This window comes from Muntiacus reevesi, chromosome 5 (genome assembly GCF_963930625.1).
Source record: "Muntiacus reevesi chromosome 5, mMunRee1.1, whole genome shotgun sequence".
Lineage (NCBI taxonomy): Eukaryota > Metazoa > Chordata > Mammalia > Artiodactyla > Cervidae > Muntiacus > Muntiacus reevesi.
Genome location: NC_089253.1, coordinates 95,949,264 through 95,969,287, shown reverse-complemented (window position 1 = coordinate 95,969,287; position 20,024 = coordinate 95,949,264). Strand labels below are relative to the sequence as shown.

Below are 20,024 nucleotides of genomic sequence, written 5' to 3'. Positions count from 1 at the left end.
TGATGTCCTGGGCGGAGCAGAGAAAGAGAGCAGCCAGGATGCCAGCACTGCTTTTCTTATTTTGCAAAAAGCACACACACAAAAGGAGAGTCACTAACCACTGATTTGATTGGGAAGGCAGCCTTCAGCGAATGACATCATTGGGAGAACATAAATCTTGGTTTGTATGATTTATTTATGTTAAGAAATCCACATATGATGCTGAGTTTTCAATGGCTTTGTTTAAGTGATAGTTTTTCCTTTTTAGTGAAAGTTGGAGCGATGATAAACAGCTCCAGCTGTAAAAATTAAAGGCGGAGGTGAAGCCAAGGTGATTATTACACAAAAAATCTGAGTTGGGGGGGGGGGGCATTTGGCCCTTCTCTCCTCTAAAATGAAAATTACCCTCTGCCACCATGTGCCATGAACAATTACCTGCTGTTTATTAATTAACCTCTTTTAAAAGCACCACATTTCTACTTGAAACTGTTATTTCTCTAATGTGAAAACGGGCTTATTCGTGTTTATTAGAACAACCCTATCCCATGTGGTCCAGGCTCAGTGCACACTTAACTGACACATATATTTTTTCAAATGACACATTTCATGATTGGAAATTTCTTCCCAGAAGCCCAGATTCTAAGCCTGACTTGCTTGAAATGTTGGCTCCAAACCAGGCCCCCAAAGCCACTGGTCTGTGCCCCAGAATGGCCCTGGGATGTCCACACCGAGAGGGGTCCTGACTCTCCAGCAACAGCTAGACTCTGAGGAAATACAAACTCTGGCAGCCAAGCCTTTCTGGACACAGGCAAATAAGCATCTTGGTCATTGTCAGGATCCCCCCTTTGGAGCTCACACTTCTGGCAGGTCATGAAACCAGGAAAGGTCACAGATGGAAACTCCTCCCTCTGCAGACAACCTTCGTGGGTCACCTGGAGCAGGGTTCTGTGTCAGCCAGGTGACTCCCACTGCCCTGACTTCCAGGAAAGTCCTCGCTCCTCTGAGCACCAGTGTCTCCTCACTGGGGTTCCACGGTGTGGGATTAGGGCCATAAGCACTGGGACAGAGCCCAGGGGTGGGAGTGACTGGGGCAACCGCCAGCACCCTGCCTGGCTCTGGAGCCCCAGTACCCCTTAGGCTCCATACTCCAGGCCAGGGAACTTAGGGCCAGACCACATGTCTCCTGAGGATGCTCTTTCTGCCAGTGTCTGCTGTCCCCAGCACCCGGCTGACCCCACCCACTCACTCACCCCTGAGCAAGTGGTCTTCCCTTTTCCAAGTCATGTGCTGCACATCAGGGCACTTGTGTGGTTTGCTCACTGCTGCATCCCTGTCACTTGGCACAGGCTGCTTGATGCAGGGCAGGGAAAGGATGCTCAGCACAGGGCTGTGACCCCATGGCCATGGCCTGGAAGGTCACTGAACCTCCCCTCCCCCATTTCTAGGGCTGAGATCAGCCTTCGGGGATCCCAGGGTCACTTTCAACTCACTCAGCCCTCTTCATTCATTCATTCTTTCATTCACTGAGCTCCAAGCACAGTCGCAGGCACTGGGACCCTGGGGGAGGAGGGGGAGGGCAGGGTAAGATGCTCTGGAAGCTGCAGGTGTGAGGGAACAAACAGCCTTCACTTCAGCTCAGCACCGTGTGACTGTAAGTTCAGGAGCCCCAGCCTTACCAGGGCTTCTGGCCATAAGTCAATGACTGAATGAATAAATGCAGCCTGCACATGGTCTGAGAGCCTCGGCCTCCCAGCAGGCACATGGTGACCTGTGAGAGGCGCTGAAGGCAGGGTGGGCCTGACTCTGGGAACCCATGAAGAGCCGCAGGGGGAGGGGAACCCACAGCTCCCAGGAGCCCCGTCCTTCGTCCTGGTCCGACTGGCCCTCTGTATCCAGCAAGGGAGCAGGGAACAGCCCTCCATGAATCCAGGTCGGAGCTCGAGGAACAGGCTTTGGTTCTGGGAGAGGAGGGGTAGAGGGTGCAGGGAACCCTGCTGCTAGCTGTCCCAGCTCCAAAAACCTGAGCTCCCAGGAGGCACCAGGCAGCAAACTTGCCTGCAGTTATGCCCACAACACCCACTTTTTCACCTCCATATTACACTGTGGGAAACTGGGACGCCTAGGAAGCTGGAGGGGGGCTGCCCCGGAGCCCCGGGTAGAATGGGGAAGCCTCTGGCTCTGAATAAGCTAAGTTCCTCTGATCTGCTCCCTCCCCCCACCCCCTAAAGTTGCCTGCTTGTCCTGGAAGGGAAGCAGAGGGCGTCCTGTGTGAGTGGCGGGGGCAGTGTTCAGGCAGTCCCTCTGCTGCCCCCTATCCGGCAGGACACTCATAATAACTTCACTAATACCACAGCGGGGGGTGGGGGGACTCCCGTGAGGGAGGGGCTGCTACCCTAGCCCTCAGTCCTCAGTGAGGTCCCCTGACCTGCCATTCTGGCCACCACTGGTCCTTCCTTCACTAGGGAACCTCCTGCGGATGTGCGAGGGCGGAGGTGGAGGGAGCCCCACTGCCTCAGAGGTGGCGAAGTCCTGGCAGGGGCAGCGGAGCCAAGAACCGCGAGTGCCCGCTCCCTCCCTGCAGCCCCAGGGTTGTGGGCTCTGGGTGCCTGAAGCAGAAGCAGGCGGCCCTGCCCCAGGGGACGGTAATCCTCGACCGATTCCATCAGCTTCGGGTCAGGCAGCACGAGGGGTAATTTTTTCCCCTGCCTGGGGCGGTCCTGGGCTCTTCTGTTTTCTTGCTTGTTTAAAAGAGCTTCCTGCGATGACTGGTTTAGCAGCAGGTAAAAGGGACCTGGAGAGAGGCTGTCCATTTGGTCCCCCCTGGCCACCCGATTCCCTACCCCTTACCCTCCAATGGTCTTGTCCAGAAGCAGTGAGCAGTCTGGACATTTTAAGCAGGCCATGGCCCTCCCCTGAATGAAGGCATTCAGTTCCTCAATTCTCTCCCTTACGGCTCAGCTTCATAGTTTAAGGCTGATAGTTTTTTCTTTAATTTTAATCTTTTGGCCCTGCATCTTGGCATGTGGGATCTTAGCTCGCTGACCAGGGATCGGCTCTGCGCCCCTGCATTGCTAGGCAGACTCTTAACTACTGGACCACCAAGGAAGTCCCCAGGCTGATCTTTAAACCCAGGTCACATGCCCCAGGGCCCCTCCCAGACAAGCTGGCTACCCCCTACGGTGGCATATGGAGGGGGTATGGAGGAGTAAATTCCCTTCTAGGAGCTCAGCTGTAATCCAGTCCCCTCCCGGGGCAGTCCCATCGCCCACCCTTAGCGAGATCTGGGGTGTCCGGTGGTACCACCCGGAGAGTAGGAGCCTGTTGCCTTAAAATCTTTCTACACGCGGGGCCTCAAAGGAACCTGAGAGAAACGCCCAGGGCTAGCAACACCCCGGCCAGAGGCTGAGCGGAGATGCCTAGGCACCAAGCAGGACCCTCACACCTCCACCACGCGCCCGCGGAGAGGGGAGTTCCGGGGTGAGGGCGGCGGGGGGGGGGGGGGGGAGATGGAGGAGATGGGGGGAGGGCGGCGATCGCTAGGAGCAACCTGGGCCCCTTCTAGTCTGTGCACGACAGCTGAACCCCACCGGCGCAAACCTGGCCCCAAAAGGTGGGCAGAACTGGGCCCCGTCGGGTATTTTCCAGGTTCTCTCCCCGCCAATCCCACATCAACCCCGGGAGGGGCGCAGGAACATATGGCTCCGTTGCACAGGTGGGGAAACTGAGGTTCAGAGAAGCATCTCCCCGCAGCTCCTCCTCCGAGGTCACGTCTGCAGCGGGACCAAAGGCGAAACTTGGTTTCCAAACTAACGGGGTCAGGGTCGGGGTCGGGGTCGGGGTCGGGGTCGGGGCGGGGGGAGGGCGGTGTGGCAGGGACCAAGGTCCGGAGGAGAGGGCTTTGCAAACCGAGGCGTGGATTGCCGGCAAACCGACTGGGGGAGTCTGCTCCGGTACCGGCGGCCCGGTGGTGAGCTCGGCTCTGGGGCATCTAGGGGCGCGGAGAACCGGCTCGCACCCAGAGGCTTCCGGGACTCCGACGTCCGGAAAGCAAAGCTGCTCGCCGTTTTCGTTGTTTCTAGGGCTCTGCCCGCGCGCAGCCGGAACCGGGAGCAGAAGGCGGCGGCCGCGTCCACGCAGGCAGCGTTCTGGAGCGACCACAGTGCCACCTTTGCCGGGCGGAGCTCTGCCCGCGCCGCGGGGCCAGGGCGCTCAGGGGAACGAAGTTGCTCCCCGCGTGCACGGGCGGGCGGCCCGGGGATGCGGGCGGCGCGAGGGTTCCCTTTCCAGGCGGCGCGGGATGAACGCGACGCTCAGAATCCGCGTAAACTGGACGGCGGAATTCGTGAGCGGCTTTTGAAAGGCCCTGGGATGAAGAGGGAAACCTTGGGAAACCGATTCCGTTTACCGCTCTCCGAGGCCGGAGCCCGAGCCCGCGCGCGGTGACTGGAGCCGCGCGACTCAGCCGCGGAGTTCGGCCCGCTTGGCGCGCCGCGGGGAAGGAGTCGCCGGGCGCCTCCTGCGCTTCCTGGGGCGACAGTTTGGGCCGGGATTCCGGAGCCATCTCCCACCTGGCTCAAAGGAGGGAGGTCAAGCCCACAGCCTCAATCTCTTTTTATAAAAAAGAAAAGAAAAAGAAAACGAAAGTCCCGGTTACACGCCTCCTCCCAAAGCCTGGGGCAGACCCCTGCTGCGATTCCCAGGCACCTGTGTTCCTGAGCAGTGGCTCCCAGGCCAGGACTCCAGGACCAGGCGGAAGAGTCAGCAGGCCCTCCCAGGAGATTGCCTGTATACAGAAGACAGCGTCCCCCAGCCCCGGTTCCGAACATCTGGGGTTTGTTCAGAATCTGCTGCATGGTTCACATTCCCCAGGAAGTCTTGGTTGGAAGTGGCCGGACCCTCTCTGCAACCCACTACAGAAGCAGGGAGTTGGTGTGGGTGCCCGGCCGAGGCGTCTGCTCTGAGTTGCAGAGGGAACGGCTTTGGCACACGGCTTCTGAACTCGCTGGGCCAGAAATCAGGACCTGTGTCCTTCTGTCCTGTAACCTTGCCTGGGTCACAGCAAGTGCCTCTCCGTCTGGGGTAGGAAGAGGGTCAAACAGGGGCCTGAAATATCAGCCCCAGGGTCCAGGGAGGCGCCTGTGGTTCCAGCTGAGGCGCAGTACTGGGGTAGCACCCGTGGCAGGCCGGTGTGGAGGTCCGGCTGGGGAAGAAAGGGCTCTGTGGGTCGTCTGTGCCCCCCACCCCCTTGCTGGACCAAACCCCGATCACCCCAGGCTGGAAAGCATTCAGTCCCTGAAGGGTCCCCTGCTGGGCTCTGAGACCATCTCTGTTTTCTTCTCTGTGTAGTTGGGAACCATACTGCTTGTCCCTAAGCGTCCGTCCCTCGTGGTCTTCCTCCTGCTGCTGCTCAAATAGGAGCCATTCCCATTCTGGGCAGAAAGTGCCCAGAGAGGGAGACCTCCATCTCAGCCGGACGCCTGGCCCCAAGTTGTGGGTGGGGCAAGACTGGCGGTCTGGACCCCCTCCTGGGGCAGTTCCGGAACTCAGTGAGGAGCCAGCTCATAAACTAATGGAGCCTGCTTTTATTTCCCCAGCTTCTGTTTTTCAGAGCAGGAGTCTGAGGATGAACAAAACTTGACCTGGAATCCGATGGAGCTGGGAGACTGAACACCTGAAGCCGGTGGTCAAGTTCAGCGAGCGAGCACAGAGGGGAACCTAGCAGGGTCACTGCATCTGGTTCGTAGGCTGCCCATTCCCACCTCCCAGCCGCAGTCAGCAGAGGGGCTCTCTGGGCCTGAAGACCTCGACTGGGCAGCTGGGCATCTCGGACCCTGCACCTCCAGGCACTCAAACCTCACCATACAGACCTCCTCTCCAGAGACCAGGCCTCCACAAGTGGGCATGGGGCCCCTTCCTGGCCGAGCAAAGGGACATTCTAGCCCCGCAGGGTGGACGCTGGGAGTGCAGGACGCCTTGGTCTGGGTTTCCTGGGAGCCCCAGGTCCACAGAGGCTTCTGACAGCCCTGCAGGGCTAACTTCACTTGCTCCCTTCCAAACCCAGCCTTTTCCCAAAGGAGTTCAGCTGGTCTTGGGTCTCCAACCACACTTTCTCTCTTGCTGGGAAGGCTGGGAGTGGGCTGAGCTCTGGGATGAAGCAGGATTCTAGACTGTGGCAGAAGCTGCTGGGAAAAGTCCCCTCTCCGTGCCCTAGACCCCAGGGTTGAAGTCCGCTCCCAAACTTCATAGGGTGTAGAGCACGCAGCTGCCCACACCTCATCCACCCTCCGATGGTCTGACAGAGTTGGAAGTGCCCCTGAGGAGGGCACCAGGAACAACGGGGATGGGTGGCACTTCTGCACCTCCAACCCCAGTGCGGGGTCCCCAAGTCCCTGCACCAGCCGTGAGAATCCCCAAAGCTTAGCTCACTTTGAAAAACGGCCTTTCAACCTTTTAGTACTATTGAAATGAAAACTGCTCCTCTTCTGCCTCTACTGGCCCAGCTTGTTTCCCCAAGACACCTAATGTCAGCAGGGAGGGGGGTAGTTGGGGGGGAAGGGGGACAGGACATGGAGCTGGGTACCGGGAGGACCTGTCTCTGATTTCCTCCGTTCCATCCTTTCACTCCCCAGTACTCTCCCTGAAGCCTGACCTGCTTGCTCTTGGTTAGGTCTAAGTCTCACCACGCGGGGGCAGGGCCTGGCCAGGCCAGGGCCATGGCCTTGGGGACGGCCTGCCGGGGCTTCTTTAGTTGACGAGGCTAATTTGAGAGAGTGCCCTGGGGGTGTCAGTACCTCAGCTGCCTTCCTGGCCATCCCTGATCGCTAGCTTACCCCTCCCCAGGCAGGCTCTGAGCTGAGCCCCTCCCCACCCTCCAGGGCCCAGGGGGACCACAGGAAAGAGACACGGGCACCAACTGGCTCTCTCTGCAGGACACCTGCCCTCCTTCCCCGGGCTGGCGAGGGTGTGATCCCAGAGTCTGAATGGTGCTCCACAATTTTAATCACCTCTTGAGCTGAGGGAGGGAGCGTGGAGAGGTCCTGAGTGAGCTGGAGCACCCCCAGAAGGAAGCTGGGCCTTCCTGACCTCGGGTCCTGCTGGTGCCTTCCGGGTGGGAGAAACAGTGCAAAGGTGGGGATCAGGGTGGGGAAGGGACACTCACAGCAGGTGGGGGTGCTTCATAGGAGCCATTGTAGCACCCTTGGCCTAAACGAGATGGGAGAACATGGGGTACGGAGGTATGAGGGTGACCTTGTGTTTTCTCTGGCCAGTGCCCAGCCCTGTTCTGCTCCAGCTAGAGCCTGCAGTGGTTGGGTGGGGCAGACAGTTCCAAATGAAGGACTCCAGCCACCTTCCTTCCTCTCCTAGCGACCCTTCCCCTCACACACCCTGGGCAGAGGGGCAGAGGGGAGGGCTGAGCCTGCTAGGACCTGCAGCCATGCCCTACTCTCCTGCAAGCCCCAGAGGGGCCAGTAGCAAGGCCCAGGAACCCTCTGATTCCAGCAGTTCTTTGCCCAGTCTCCAGGAGAGATGGTCAGAGTTTGGGACAGGACAAGGTGGGGGGCTGGGGGTGGGGGACAGGCAGCCGAAAGGCGGTGGGCCACGAGACTGAGCTGCGGGTGAATTCCGCGCTGCCACCACGGGCAACACTCACCAAGGGCTGGAAACAGTGGAGGTGGCAGCCGGTGGGCACCAGAGCCGGGCAGAGAGTGCCTTCTCCATCCTGGGCGGTGAGGGTGATCCAGCCCCTCCAGCAGTAGGGGCTCTGTCGGGGTTGGGATCCCGGCAGGGAAGCAATTCGGACTACAGAGAGGCCAGGGCGGAAGGCCGAGCGCGCTGCCGCTGGCTTTTGACAAGCGGGGCTTCTTCAGGCTTCTCCTCTGGGGTAGCGTGGGCCATGCACCCCTCGGCATCGGGGTGTCTCTGCTAGGACTCTGGGGTCTCGGGGTAGCTCCTTGGACACTGCCAGTTCACCTCCGTTTTGGCAAGGGCACGGGGCTCCGAGCGTAGATCCCAGAGGAGGCCCCACTGGTCTCTTTGCACAACAAAGGGGAGGGGCGCCGCCCGGACCCCCTCGGAGCAACAGAGACCCCGCACCGCTGCCCAGGACCCCTCTCCGGCTCAGGCTGACTCTGCAGGCAGTTCCAAGTCCCGGAGCCTGGCGGAACCCCGGTACTTGAAAGGGCGCGGGGATGTCAGCTCTTCCGTTTGCTTCCAATTCATTCTTGAATCCCAAACATGCTCGACAGGGCAATTCTCACCGTCCCCACCAGGGCCCTGGGCCCCGACACCCGGCCTGCGCCAGCCTTGCCCCTCCGTTGCCGCACCTCCGAATTTGAGGGCTGCAGGGCAGAAGAAACACTCACCCAGTCGGCTTCCACCCGCACTCCGGCACCTGCTCCTCCACCCGCTCTCCAGCCCGAGACGCACCTGGGCCGCGAGAGGCGAGGGGGACGTGTCCCCAGAGACTCCGGTCGCTCGAGGTGGCCCAGCTTGGGCGCTCGCGCCGCTGGGTACTCACCTAGGACCGCGGAGGCAGGAGAGCGCGGGCCTGCCCGAGGGAGGCGAGGTGCGGGGGGCCGGGCGTTGGGACGGCTGCCCGGGCGCCACCTCCCCAGTGCCCCGCGCGCTGCTCCCCGCAGCTCCGCGCGAGACCGAGGGCGGCGGGTCCGAGTCCCGCCCGCTGGCCGGGGCAGTGGCTGAGCGCGGAGCTGGCGGCACTGCCGCTGTTGTTTTTGAGCCGCGAAGCCCGAAGCTAGAGCGGTTGGGTGGGGGCGAAGGGGAGGGGGCGGGGGCCGGGGAGGCCCGAGAGGGGCGGCGGGGCCCGAAAGAGGCTTCGGAGGAGCCGGGTTCGGGAGATCGCGGGCCAGGGGCAGGGGCGGAGGGGAGAGCCAGGAGGAAAGCGGGCTGGGACGACGGTGAACGCGAAGCTTTTTAATTAGTAATAAAATGCAATAAAACGAAGCAAAACCAGCCAGACCCGCGTCCGAACTGTCGGCGCGTTTGCCCCCAGATCCAAGGAAGTCTCGAGGACAAACGCCGCCGCCACTCCATCTTCGGCCCAGCTGGGGCGGGAGCAGCCGCGCGACGCGACGCAGGGGAGGGGGGGAGTCACCTCGCCTCCGGGGCCACCTGGGTCTTTTTAAAGTGTCCGGGGTGCGGGCCCCGGGCGGGAGCGCGGAGCACGGAATGTTTTCTTAAAGGGCCAGTTCCGAGCTGCGCGGAAAAGGGGGGGGGAGGGAGGGAGGGGGCGGGGGGGGGTGAGAGATAAGTGAGGTGAAGACCGGGAAGGCCGAGGAGAGCCCCCCAATCCCGCGCCGAGGCGGCGGCGGCGGCGGCGGCGCGACGATGAAGACGATGAATACATTGCAAAGTTTTTTTGGCCCCGGCGAGGGGTGTCAGATTGAGTGCTCTGTGCGCATGTGCGAAGGTGTCCAAACTGACAATGCTGGGGAGATGAAGATAGTGTGTAGCTGCTTCTGGACTCAAGGAGGAGGAGAGAGGTTCCGCGAGCCGACACCATGCGATCCAAGGCGAGGGCGAGGAAGCTAGCCAAAAGTAAGTCTCCCGCGCTCGGCCGCGCAGCGCCGCCGGGCCCGGGCCGCGGGCCGGGGCGTCCGGGCCAGGGGTGCGCGTCGGGGCGCGGCCGGCGCGCCTCAGGCTCTCGGCCCCCGAATCGGCCGCGCGGCCCGGGGGCTGCTCCGCCTCCCGCGCTCCAGGGCGGCCGGGCTCGGCGCGGAGGCTCGGGGCGCCCGGGCCGCGCGCTCCCCGAAGGCGCCGGCCCCCTCCTCGCCGAACCCCCTCCCCCCCCACCCCCCCCAGTGTCAGGCGCTCGGGCCCGGGAACCCGAGGCGCGCGGTGGGGGCCGGGGAGGGGGGCGGAGGGGGAGGGCTGGGGGTGGAGGGGAGCGAAAAGCGAAAGTTAGTGAAAAGTTGACGAAAGGGGAGAGCAACTTTTTCCTCCTCGCTCGCTCGCTCCCTCTCTCTCCGAGTGGCTCTCAGTCCTGGTCAAATCATATTCCGGGCTTTTGAAATAGTGGGCGCTAGAGCACCGCCTTTGGCGTCCGCCAGCCGGGCGCAGAGGAGGGAGACCCCGAGCCGGGGAGGGGGCGGAGGAGGGGGCGCGGGCCGGCGCCCACCCGGCTCTGCGGGAGGAAAGGCAGGGGTGGTGTCGGCAGGATAGCCACAGCCACTGGGAGAGCAAAATGGAGATGTTTCCCTAGGCTTGGAACTGTGGTCGTGAAGTTTATTCCCAACTGGTGCCCCGTGCGGCGGCGGGCGCTTCTCTGCGACTCCGGCAGCCCGCGCGGCCGCCCCGGCGTCGGTGCCCCCGTCAGGAGGGTCCCCATCGGGCCGCCTTCCTCCCCGCCGCCACCCCGACCTCGGCCCCGCTCAGACCCTCCCGCTACCGCTCGCCTGGCACAGCCCCGAGGCCCGGCGGGGACTGAGCTGCCCCCGGCGAGACTGCCCGGTCCCCGGTCTTACTTTCTCTTTCGCTCCGTCTCGGGCCGAGCCCCGGGCTCCGCGCGCACAGCCCGCCGCCGGCCCGGTCCTCGCCGCCGGCCGGGAGCGCTCGCCGCCCGCCCCGCAGCCCGCCACGGCGCCTGGGGCCGCCCGCGCACCTTCCGCGCCCCGGTCGCTGGCGCCATTCACTGCCAGGCCCACCGGTCCAGGGCTGCGGCCCGAGAAGCGGGCAGGTGGGGGCAGCGGCGCCGCGGCCCGGCGAGCGCGGCTCCCGAAGCCCGGCCGCGGCCCGGCTGCAGCGAAGCGGCGAGCGTCGCCGGGAGCTTTCTCCGCGCCTCCAGCTCTCGCCGCCCCCTCCTCTTCGGCCGTCCGCCCACTCGCTTCCCCTTGGGAAATGCCTGAGGGACCCGCTCCCCTTGGGAATCCCTGCGGGACCACCAAGACTATCAGTCGGCTCCTCCTGGGCCAGACCCTGCCCGGCCGGCCCTCGCAGCGCCCAGGACCGAGCCCCCAAGCGTGAGGCCAGGGGGCGCGAAACTCACGGCGGTTTTCCGAAGAAGTTCTACCCTCTCGGTTCGGTGGTCGGTCGGCTCGGCCCGACAGCCCCAGCTCCGCGCTCAGTTGTAGGCCGCGCGTCGGGCCCGCGGGGGAAAAGCAACTTCCAGCCTCCACAGGACGCCCCTGGACCCGCCCGCGGCCGCTCGGGCCCCTCGCTGAAGCGCCTGTTTCCAGTCTTCTGTGCCCAGTGCTCCTGGTCTCGGCCTCCCTGGCCTTCTGTGACCTCTGGCCCCTCTTGGTGCGAACAAGGCCCTGTGTTTAGTGACTGGTGCGGCTGGACTGTGTGTGTGTTACCTGCCCGCCGGCGGACGCGTGGAGTGTGCGTGTTCGTGTGTATATCGGGTCTGTTTGTGCACCGCGAATCTTCTCAGTGACTCGGCTTCCCGGCGGCAGGCCGCCCGGGTCAGACTCACCGAGGAAGGGCCCTAAGGTGGAGTGAGAAAGTGGAAGGCGACCGAATTCTCGCCCGGCCTTCGCTGCAAGCGAGAGGCCGGCTCCCTGCGCTCTGCGCGGCCGCGGAAACTTCCGAGCGTCCCCCACCCGCCGGTCTGGCCCACAGCTCTCTGTGCTCCACCCCAGACAGGTGGGGAAGATTCCCGGTCTGGCTCTGCTCGGGGCCTAGAATGGATGCCTGGCATAGACCTGCAGCCTGGCTCAGCGGCGGGAGAACTGAACTCAAGGGGAGGGCAGAGCACAGAGTTCCTTTTCCTGGGAGTCCTTATGGAGAAAAACCGCAGCGCCAAAGCAGGTCTGTCAGGCCCAGACCCAGATGGAGCCAACACTGGTGCGAGCTCCGGGAATTCCTCCTGCTTGGGACACACAGCTAGGACAGCTGCCCCCAGCCTTCCCCAAGAAGGTGGTTCAGGCAGGCACGGGACCTCACTGCCTGCTGGACACAGAACACTGGGTCCACTGGGAAATTTCATTTCTTTGGACGATATTTTTGCCAGATGTGGACATCCCTGGGGACCTGACTCCATTACCTGAATCCCCACCGCAGCCGGGCAGTCCTAGTCCCCTAACAGAACCTCCGTCTCCAAGCTACATCCTGCCAGGGTCAGGGGGCTGGGGGAGGGGAAAGAGGTCATGGTTACAGGGCCAGTGTGCTGCACTGGGCTGTGCCTGCAGTCATGTGCCAGGCATGGAAGGACAGCCAGGTTGTGGTGGTGGTGGGATGTTAAGATTCCCTGATTCAGAGCTTGAGGACTGCTCCAGAGGGTGTATCTGGGGCTCTAACTTCATTTGTGTGTCCCCAGGACCCCTCTCCAGGGGCTCTCTCCTGCTTAGTCTATGTGTTGGGTGAGCTGGTAGCATCTTTGGAGTCCGCATGGGGACTCAGAGTTGCAGGGGCAGAGGCCACTGGGGCTCTCAGGCCGGGGCTACGGATCAGCTGCTGGAAGCCCTCTGTCTCAAGCTGCCTGGGAAGGCTGATCTGGGTGAGGACAGGTCTGGCAGTGTCCCCTCACACTCGGTGGGGCTTTGCTGGCCAGTGGGGAAATCAGGCGTCCCTGCCCTGCATTTAAAAATGAAATGGCACACAAAAGCTTTGTGTTTCTGGTGCTGTTGAGAGTCAGGTGGGCAGGTCAGCACAGCCATCGTGCCCTCCTGACCTCTTCACAGCACAGCTGGGGCACCCTGTGTGAGGGAGGATGTGCCCCCAAAACTGTGTCCAGCCCCCATGGGAGCACCCGTGAGACCTGATCCCCATGGAGGCAACAGACCCCGGAGTCATAGATACGGTGTATTTGAGGCCTGGGAAGTTACCCTTCGAAGCTGCCAGCTACCACCTAGCCTCTGGGATGGGGGTGGGTGTGGGTGGGGGCTGTTAGCCCTGCTACCTCCTTGGAAAGGGGTCTGTGCGACAGGGGTGGGGAGACTGGCTGCAGGCTGAGCTCCCAGCTGGTTCCTTCTCCCCAGCAGAAACAGACCAGGCTCCCGACTTGCTGGGCCCAGCCCTTCTCCCACCCTGGGGGAATCCTGCCCCTTCCACTAGTCCTCTTCCAGGAGCCGGGACAGCAGCCTCCCATCTGGACGCCTGGTAGGGCAGCAGCGCCAGGAAATGTCCAGAGGGAGTCTGGCGGCTCTCCCCGCTTCGGACGAAAATGAGGAGGCCGCGGTGGAGGGGCGGGGAGCAGGGCTGGCGGCCAAGGCCAGGTGCCGCGCACCGCGCGATGGCCCTCAGGCTCTGACTGGCCAGGGGCCCCTCGGATGTGCCAGGGCAACGAGGCCTGCGGGAGGGGAGATGTGGATTCATGGCGGGCGTGACCTCCCCCTGGGGCTACCTGGGGGAAGGGGAGCCGCTGGGCCCAGGGGCTGCTCAGAGCTACTGAGCCCCATCACCTCAGGCTGCTCAGGGCTGCCGGCTTCTCTGCTGGCCTGGAGCAGGTGCGGGCTGAGCCTCCCCCACCTCCCAACGGCCTGAGTTCACCAGGCAGCTCCCCTCTAGGCAGAGTGCGGGGCAGGGGACCCAGTCCCGCGATTCTGTTGAGAGGCCTGGTGTGGGTGGTGGGGCCAGTCTGGGGGTCCCATCAAGGAGCCTCTTGGGGGAGGTGCGCCAGCTTGCTGGGCCTCCGTGGGCGCGATTAGTCCCCTGTTTTATTCAATTAGGAGGCAATTAGGGATCCTTGGGGGCTGGGCTAGTAATTAAGGTGCCATATAATTAGAGTTTTAACAAAAATTATCCAGGATTAAAAATCTTGTGAATAATTTCGTTAAAAAATTTCAAATAGCGTTAAATACAATTTATCAGATTTTGAATCAAACCCGTGTAACAAGTCTTGGACGCTGCAGCTCACGTAGCTGGTGCGGGAGGACAAGGAACAGCCGGGGCACCGTCCCCGCGCGGCAGAGAAACTTCTGGAGGCCAAGGCAGCCTGCCCGGCCTCGCCGCGGGCGCGGACTGCGGCTGTCCCGGGCTCCAGACGGCGCGGGCCGGGGTGCGGGGCCTGAGGACCCCGGGCTGAGCCGATAGTCATCGCGGCTCGGGGTTCTCCACGCACAAAGTCGCTGCAACTACGGCGGGCGTTGCGGGGCCCGCGTCTACACGCGCCCGAAGTCGGTGGCGGTAGCTCCGTCCGCCCGAGTTCCCCTGGTCTCAGCCCAGCCCACCTCTTCCGCGGCCGCAGTCCGGCCCCAGGGCTCTCCGCCTCCCTCGATTTCCTGGACAGAAAAGGGCGGCCTCCGCAACCCCCGCCCCTCCACCCCGACTGCTGACCCTCGCCCAGACTCCGCGGGCTGCAGACCGTGTGCGGTTACAAGTCGCTTCGCGGATCTGGGACCCGAGATACGTGGGAGTGCGCCCGGAAGACTAGGTCTCAGTTGCGCGGGTGCGGGAAAACCGAGGTGAGGGTGGAGGTTCGGCTTTCCAGGAGCTATCTCTGCTTTCCGCCGAACTTGGCGCTGGGCCGTGCGCTCCCGCGCGCACCTGCAGGGAGACCCCCGAGCAGAGTAGGCTGCAGCCTGAGCCGCTGCCCAGATTTCTGTCGCCGCCGCAGCCTCGGGGAGACGGGCCTGTAGAGGTGCTCATGGTCCACTTGGGAGACTTCACTCACCCTCTTTCACTGACCCTGAGAAGGATAAAGTATGGTGTGCTGGCACCACTTTTCTGGGTAAGAAACCCAGGGCACAGAGAGGTCAAATAACCTGACAAGGTCACACAGCAAGTTAATGGTGAAACTGAATGTCATTTCAGTAAAGCCCTCCAGGGTTTTCTGTCTAGTACCCTGCCCCCCACCAGGCCACTGCCGGCTGCAGTTAATTCCAAGGATTTTTTTTTTTTTTTAATATATCAGGTTTTAAGAATTTTCCCAGGGCCAGTGGTCAGCTTGTAACAGGTCTATTTGTAAAAAGCAGAGAAGACATCCGTGTGCATACAGCTTGTGAATGCAACTGGCTACCTTCAGCCTCCTTCAGACTGGATTCTTTCCCTACCCAGGACTGGACTCTTTCACTTTGCTCTCTCTACTCAGGCTGGGCAGAGGCCTCCTCTGGATGTCTCTAGCCCTTGGCTCTGGGAGTCCTCTCCCCAGGACAGGTGCAGGAAAGCTGGAACGTTGACCAGGGCTTGGTCTTGTCTGCACCTCAGTTATTGCCTTTTGCCTGGGCCACCCAGGGGGTGTTGGACCTGCTGGCTCACCTTCCTACCCCCACCCACACCTCAAATCTGGATGCACGTAATCCTGCCCCTCCCCCAAGCAATCAGGAAGAGGAGGAGCTGTGGCCATGGACCTGACTGACCCACAGGGCTGGCGGCTGCAGTTGCAGGTCCAGCCCGAAATCAGCCGCTGTTCCTCAAGTCTGGGCACTTCACAGGCTCCAGCCAGGGCCACGGTGGCCATTCTGGGCTGGCCAGTGCTCCTGAGCTCTCCGGGCTCCCAGGGCGTTCCTGGGTGGCCTCTTCAGCTCTGACCACTCTCCTGTCTGGGTTTCCCGAGCCAGTCCTTCTTGCTCTGGAAGTGCTCTGGCCAGGCTGTGGCCTCTCTCTGGACTCCGAGGAACAATGCCCTGGGGCTGCCGATAGGAGTGCGCCGGCCTGAGATACATATTTGTTTAATAGTTAACATTCTGTGAAAAAAAAAGAAAAAGGGAAGAAAGTCAGATTCTGGTGAAGGCTTTGCTTATTTTATATCCACTATAACTATTTCTGTCCATGAAAATTGGCTTAATTATATCAATGGAATGTTTCTTTTTCAATTCTGTATGCAATTAGTCCATCTTGCCGGCTGCAATTTATTTTAATAAAAAAATAAACCAGTGGTGTGTTCAGTTCCTCGTCCCCTGGGGACAAATGCGATTGGTGTGTTTAATTTCATTAACTACAATGCGGCCTACTGGAAAAATGTATAAAATCAGCTTTATACAGCTTAAACACTGGCATTTGAAACAAATCATTATTGCATTAGCTGTCACACTGGTAATTCTAGAATCTCAGGAAAAAAATATATTATGGCTGTTTTTATAACCCTTTGCAAATGCACTGTTAAAATAATTTATAATCATTTTAAAACATAGCTAGGTCCTAGTGAATATTTTATCTCCTCCAAATAAGGCTCCGCGTTACCCTGTGCACGTTCTCTGTCTGACGAGTGTGCCATTCCCAACCCTGAACACGCATCTTTCAGGGTGGAGACAGCGGATGCTGTCTTTAAACAAACCTGATGAGTGCCAGGTCCCTTTTTCATTCTAGCCTGACCCTGCCCTTGAGTTGGAATGGTTGACACAGACTCATCTGAAATTTGTCTCGGGGCAGAGGGCACGCCAAGATGCTGCAGAACCCTTAGCATACCCAGCCTCCCTCTCCAGGCCCCTCAGGTGGGAGGAGGAGGCCCACAAATAGGCTTTGCAAATGTGGAAGCAAGGCCCCCATCCCATGCCCAGGGTTCCTGAGCTCCAACCTGGAGAAGTGAGGGCAGCCCTTGCTATGCTCATCTCTGAAAAGAGAACCAGTCTCCCCGAGTACCCACTTTCTGCTTTTGCAAAATGAACTCGGTCATGAAATTCACCAGATTTGTGCTGTTTCTCAGTGGGTCACACACACACTTCCAGGATAGCGTGTGCATCCTGTCCAGCGAGGGGCACGTAAGGGGGTGAGCCCCAGAGCACACGTGCGTGAGTGTGTGTGTGTGTGTGTGTGTGTGTGTGTGTGTGTGTTGGGATCCATGTTGCCCTCGGAAGTCTTGGCCTGGCCTGAGCTGCTCTGCGGCTCTGGGGCACGTGGCAGAGCAGGCTTGCTCCTTGCTCCCACAGGCGTGAGGCTGGAGATGCTCGGAGGCATTTGTGGGAGGGATGTGGGCAAAGTGCGAGGGATGTGGGCAAAGTGCAGGGCCCATCTCACCTGCTGCCTCCTGATTCTAAGATGCTTTTAGGAGACTTGAGTCAGGCCCCAAAGCCCCTGGTTCCCCAGCGTGGGGATGGGGAGGGGCAGGATACAGCGGCTCAACCTCCGCGCTCCTGTCATCGTCCACCTGCTGGACCATGTGCTTCCCCTGGGGGAGGGTGGTGTCTCCCTCCCAGTCCCAGGAAGTGCCAAGGGGCATTAACAGGAAGAAAATAGCCCAGGAGGCTCTGAGACCAGGGCTGCTGTACTGATGTGGGATGAGAGGGGTTCCCGGAAGGTGCAGGGGTTTCCTAGGAAGGTTCCAGAAACATACTCAGGCCCTCTGGCCACACTTAGAACTGTCTCCCTTCACTTTTGCCTCTTAACTCCCCTGGATAGATTCAGGTAGATTTGTTTTTTGATATAAGCTTTATATTCTATTATGAATTTTTATGTGTAGGGGGACCTAGCACCTCCTCTCTGGGTCTGAAGCCCCTTCCTGTTTCTCAAAGAGGTGCCTGGAGAGGGTGGGCCAGGAGGACCCAGGCCACGTCTCCTGAGACTCCTGGCTCTGGAGACCAGGCCATGTCACTGTGACTGCATGAGCCCAGGGGGGTCATCAGGCGTGAGGTCTGCTCTCTTTTCAGGTTCTGCTGTGTTTGTTGAGAAATGAGTGTCTTTGTCCACTTTCTGACTTTAGAAAGAATAGCAGAGCTGCATCCTTGGTGAAAATAGGACGGCTGTGCCCGAGGGACTGCTGGACGCTGCTCCTGAGGCCACATGGGGGCCTCAACCCAGAGTCAGTCCTTGGACGGGCTTGGTGGCAGATGGTTCTCAGGCCCCAGAATCTGCACTCCGTCCACGCTGACTCTGAGCTGACTGTGTCCCCCTCCTGACCCCCGTGCCACCTGACTCCCTGACTCCCACCTTTGAAGCCAGGAAAGGTAGGCCGTCTGGGAAAGTGAAAGTGAGTTGTGACTCAGTGGAGGGACTGCGGGGTGTGGACATGTGGGTATTTGCTTCCTCCCTGGTTGCCTATGAAGAGGATAGCACAGAAGGTTCTGGAAGGGAGCATGATGTTTGGGGGGATGAGCCTCAGGGGGTCTGGTGGTGCTGAGTCCAGATGTCCTCCTCCAGGTAGACAAAACCGAGTGTCAGTTTTACCTCCTGGGCCTGCTTGGAGTGATACTTTGCTGGTCCTCTGCCTCCCTCCTCTGTGGGGGCTGTTTGGGCTCATGATAAAGCGTCCATGTAGGTGCTTTGGTTCTGGCCATCCAGCTCAGCCAGAAAATAAAGCCCACATGATCCTTAGTTCACGATTTTATTTTCAAGCTGAGTAGCACAGGTGCTGAGGTCTATTTTGGCCCCTGATGTCCAACCAGGCCCCTCCCTCCAGCTCCATCTGGCCCCCCAGCCAGGCCAAACCTTTTCCATCCTCACTTCCACCTTTGAGGCTTCAACAGCTGGGGACGTCTGCTGGTTCTCTTCTCATCAGAGGCCTACCATGTCCTGCAGGGTCAGGTCTTCTGTCTGTTTTGATGGCACCTCTCCTTCCGTTGGTTCATCCCTGCCTGCTATTCATGGGCCTCCTGTGTGCTGGATGCTGAGACGTGCCCAAGGGCCCTGGGCAGCTGCAGGATTCTTCCACAGGGTGGACCCTCTTGCCCCAGAGGAAAATGTGGTGACGTCACCATGCTCTGGGCAGTGTGGCGAGGCGGGGGGTGGGGTGGGGGGTGGGCCACAGGTGCCCACCAGACTCTTGGTCCTCACTGGCCCCAGCAAGTCCTTGCCCTGGGCGCTGGGCCTCTGTGTCTGAACTGTTTGGATGAGAAGTGAGCCCACAGCACCCCCCACCTCAGCACATTGGGAGACGCTCAGCTCTGGGGTCTCCAGGACCTTGGGTGTGTGCTGATGGAGAGTTGCTAGAGCCCCAGCCAACTACCCTGTTTCAAGTTGTAAAGGCCAGAAGGGAGAGGGAGAGAGAGGGACGGAGGGGTGCAGAGAGGACGGTTCCATTTCTGACATTGCTTCCCTGAGAGCCTCCCCCGCCCCGGCTTCGAGTCCAGTGACTCAGCTGAGATTTGTACAGCGTTTCTCTTTACCGATGGCAGGCAGGGCACCTCCGGTGTTTGAGTGCAAGTGAGAAGTGCCCAGCTCAGCCAGGGATGATGGGAGCTGAACAGCAATTATTTCCTGGGACACTGTTTAATCCCATGTCTGTGTTCAGGTGCTGCAGGTCAATACTGTGCCCAGATATGGATTCACATAACAGGCTCCCATCTAAGTTGCTCTTTCTTGCTGTGTCTCCGAGGGGAAGGAGCAGGCATTTAAAAATGCTTAGACGTTGGTGTCTGCTCAGTGGGCTGTAACGGCTTTTGCAGAGATGCCTGGTCACATCGGTCTTAAAATGTTGAAACAAAGAGCGAGAATCAGGCTCACCGGGAGCTGACCATAGGACAGCCCCGGTTCCCTCCTTCCTCCTGGGTGCAGCCGAGCAGGGGGCCCCTTGTCGCTCGCTGGCACCGTTTTGCCCTCAGATGATGCTTCCTCCAGACGGTTCAGAGTGAGGCCACGTCCCCAGAATTCGTATTTTCCCCTTGCAGGGTGCTTCCATCCTCCGACCAGGGGAAGCGGGTGAATCAGGTTCTGGCTGTGTTGGAATCAGTGTCTTAGGCCTGTGCCGACCTGACAGCCATTCCCAGCCCCCAAATTCAGATGTGGCTGTGGGTCACGCCTTGCCCCCCGTGATGCCCACTGTCATCAGAGTTGGATCAAGGGGTCCTGGCGCTATTTCTGGGGTGTCTGTGAGGAGGGGAAGGCCAGGCTTCCTAGGGGCCATCATGGAAGAAGCTTGTGATGCAGAGAACATGGGTCACTCTGTGAACATCGAGTCGCTCGGGGCTGCAGGCTATGCCACTTTCCAGCTCGCTGCCACCTGCTCGCCCCGTGATACCCGCCTGGGAAGCCCAGTCTTCTTTGCAAACCACCCTCAGCTTATTCCTGGAAAAGCCAGTGCAATCTTGAACTGCCTGAAAGCCAGGGAGCATTTTCCTGGCCAGAGCCGATGCAACTCAAGGGAGACAGGGCCCCTGACCTGCACCCTTCCTCTGGGCAGTGAGCTGAGAGGGTCTCTGGGGAGCGTGCAGACCCAGCCATGTGTGTGCTGCATGTGCACACGGATGTGCGCATCTCTGGGTGAGCCTGGATCTGCC

General features: G+C 60.4%; 1 protein-coding gene across 3 annotated transcripts in view; it reads left to right on the top strand.

Moving 5' to 3' along the window:
* The first annotated feature begins 9,406 nt into the window (after positions 1-9,406).
* The window catches only part of PRDM16 (PR/SET domain 16), a 337,722-nt gene continuing 327,104 nt past the window's right edge, over positions 9,407-20,024 (top strand). For all 3 annotated transcript variants that reach the window (XM_065935908.1, XM_065935909.1, XM_065935907.1), the window contains exon 1: positions 9,407-9,534. In XM_065935908.1, coding sequence (XP_065791980.1) covers positions 9,498-9,534 — 37 coding nt within the window. In that variant the 5' untranslated portion in view covers positions 9,407-9,497. The remainder of the gene's footprint in view (positions 9,535-20,024) is intronic.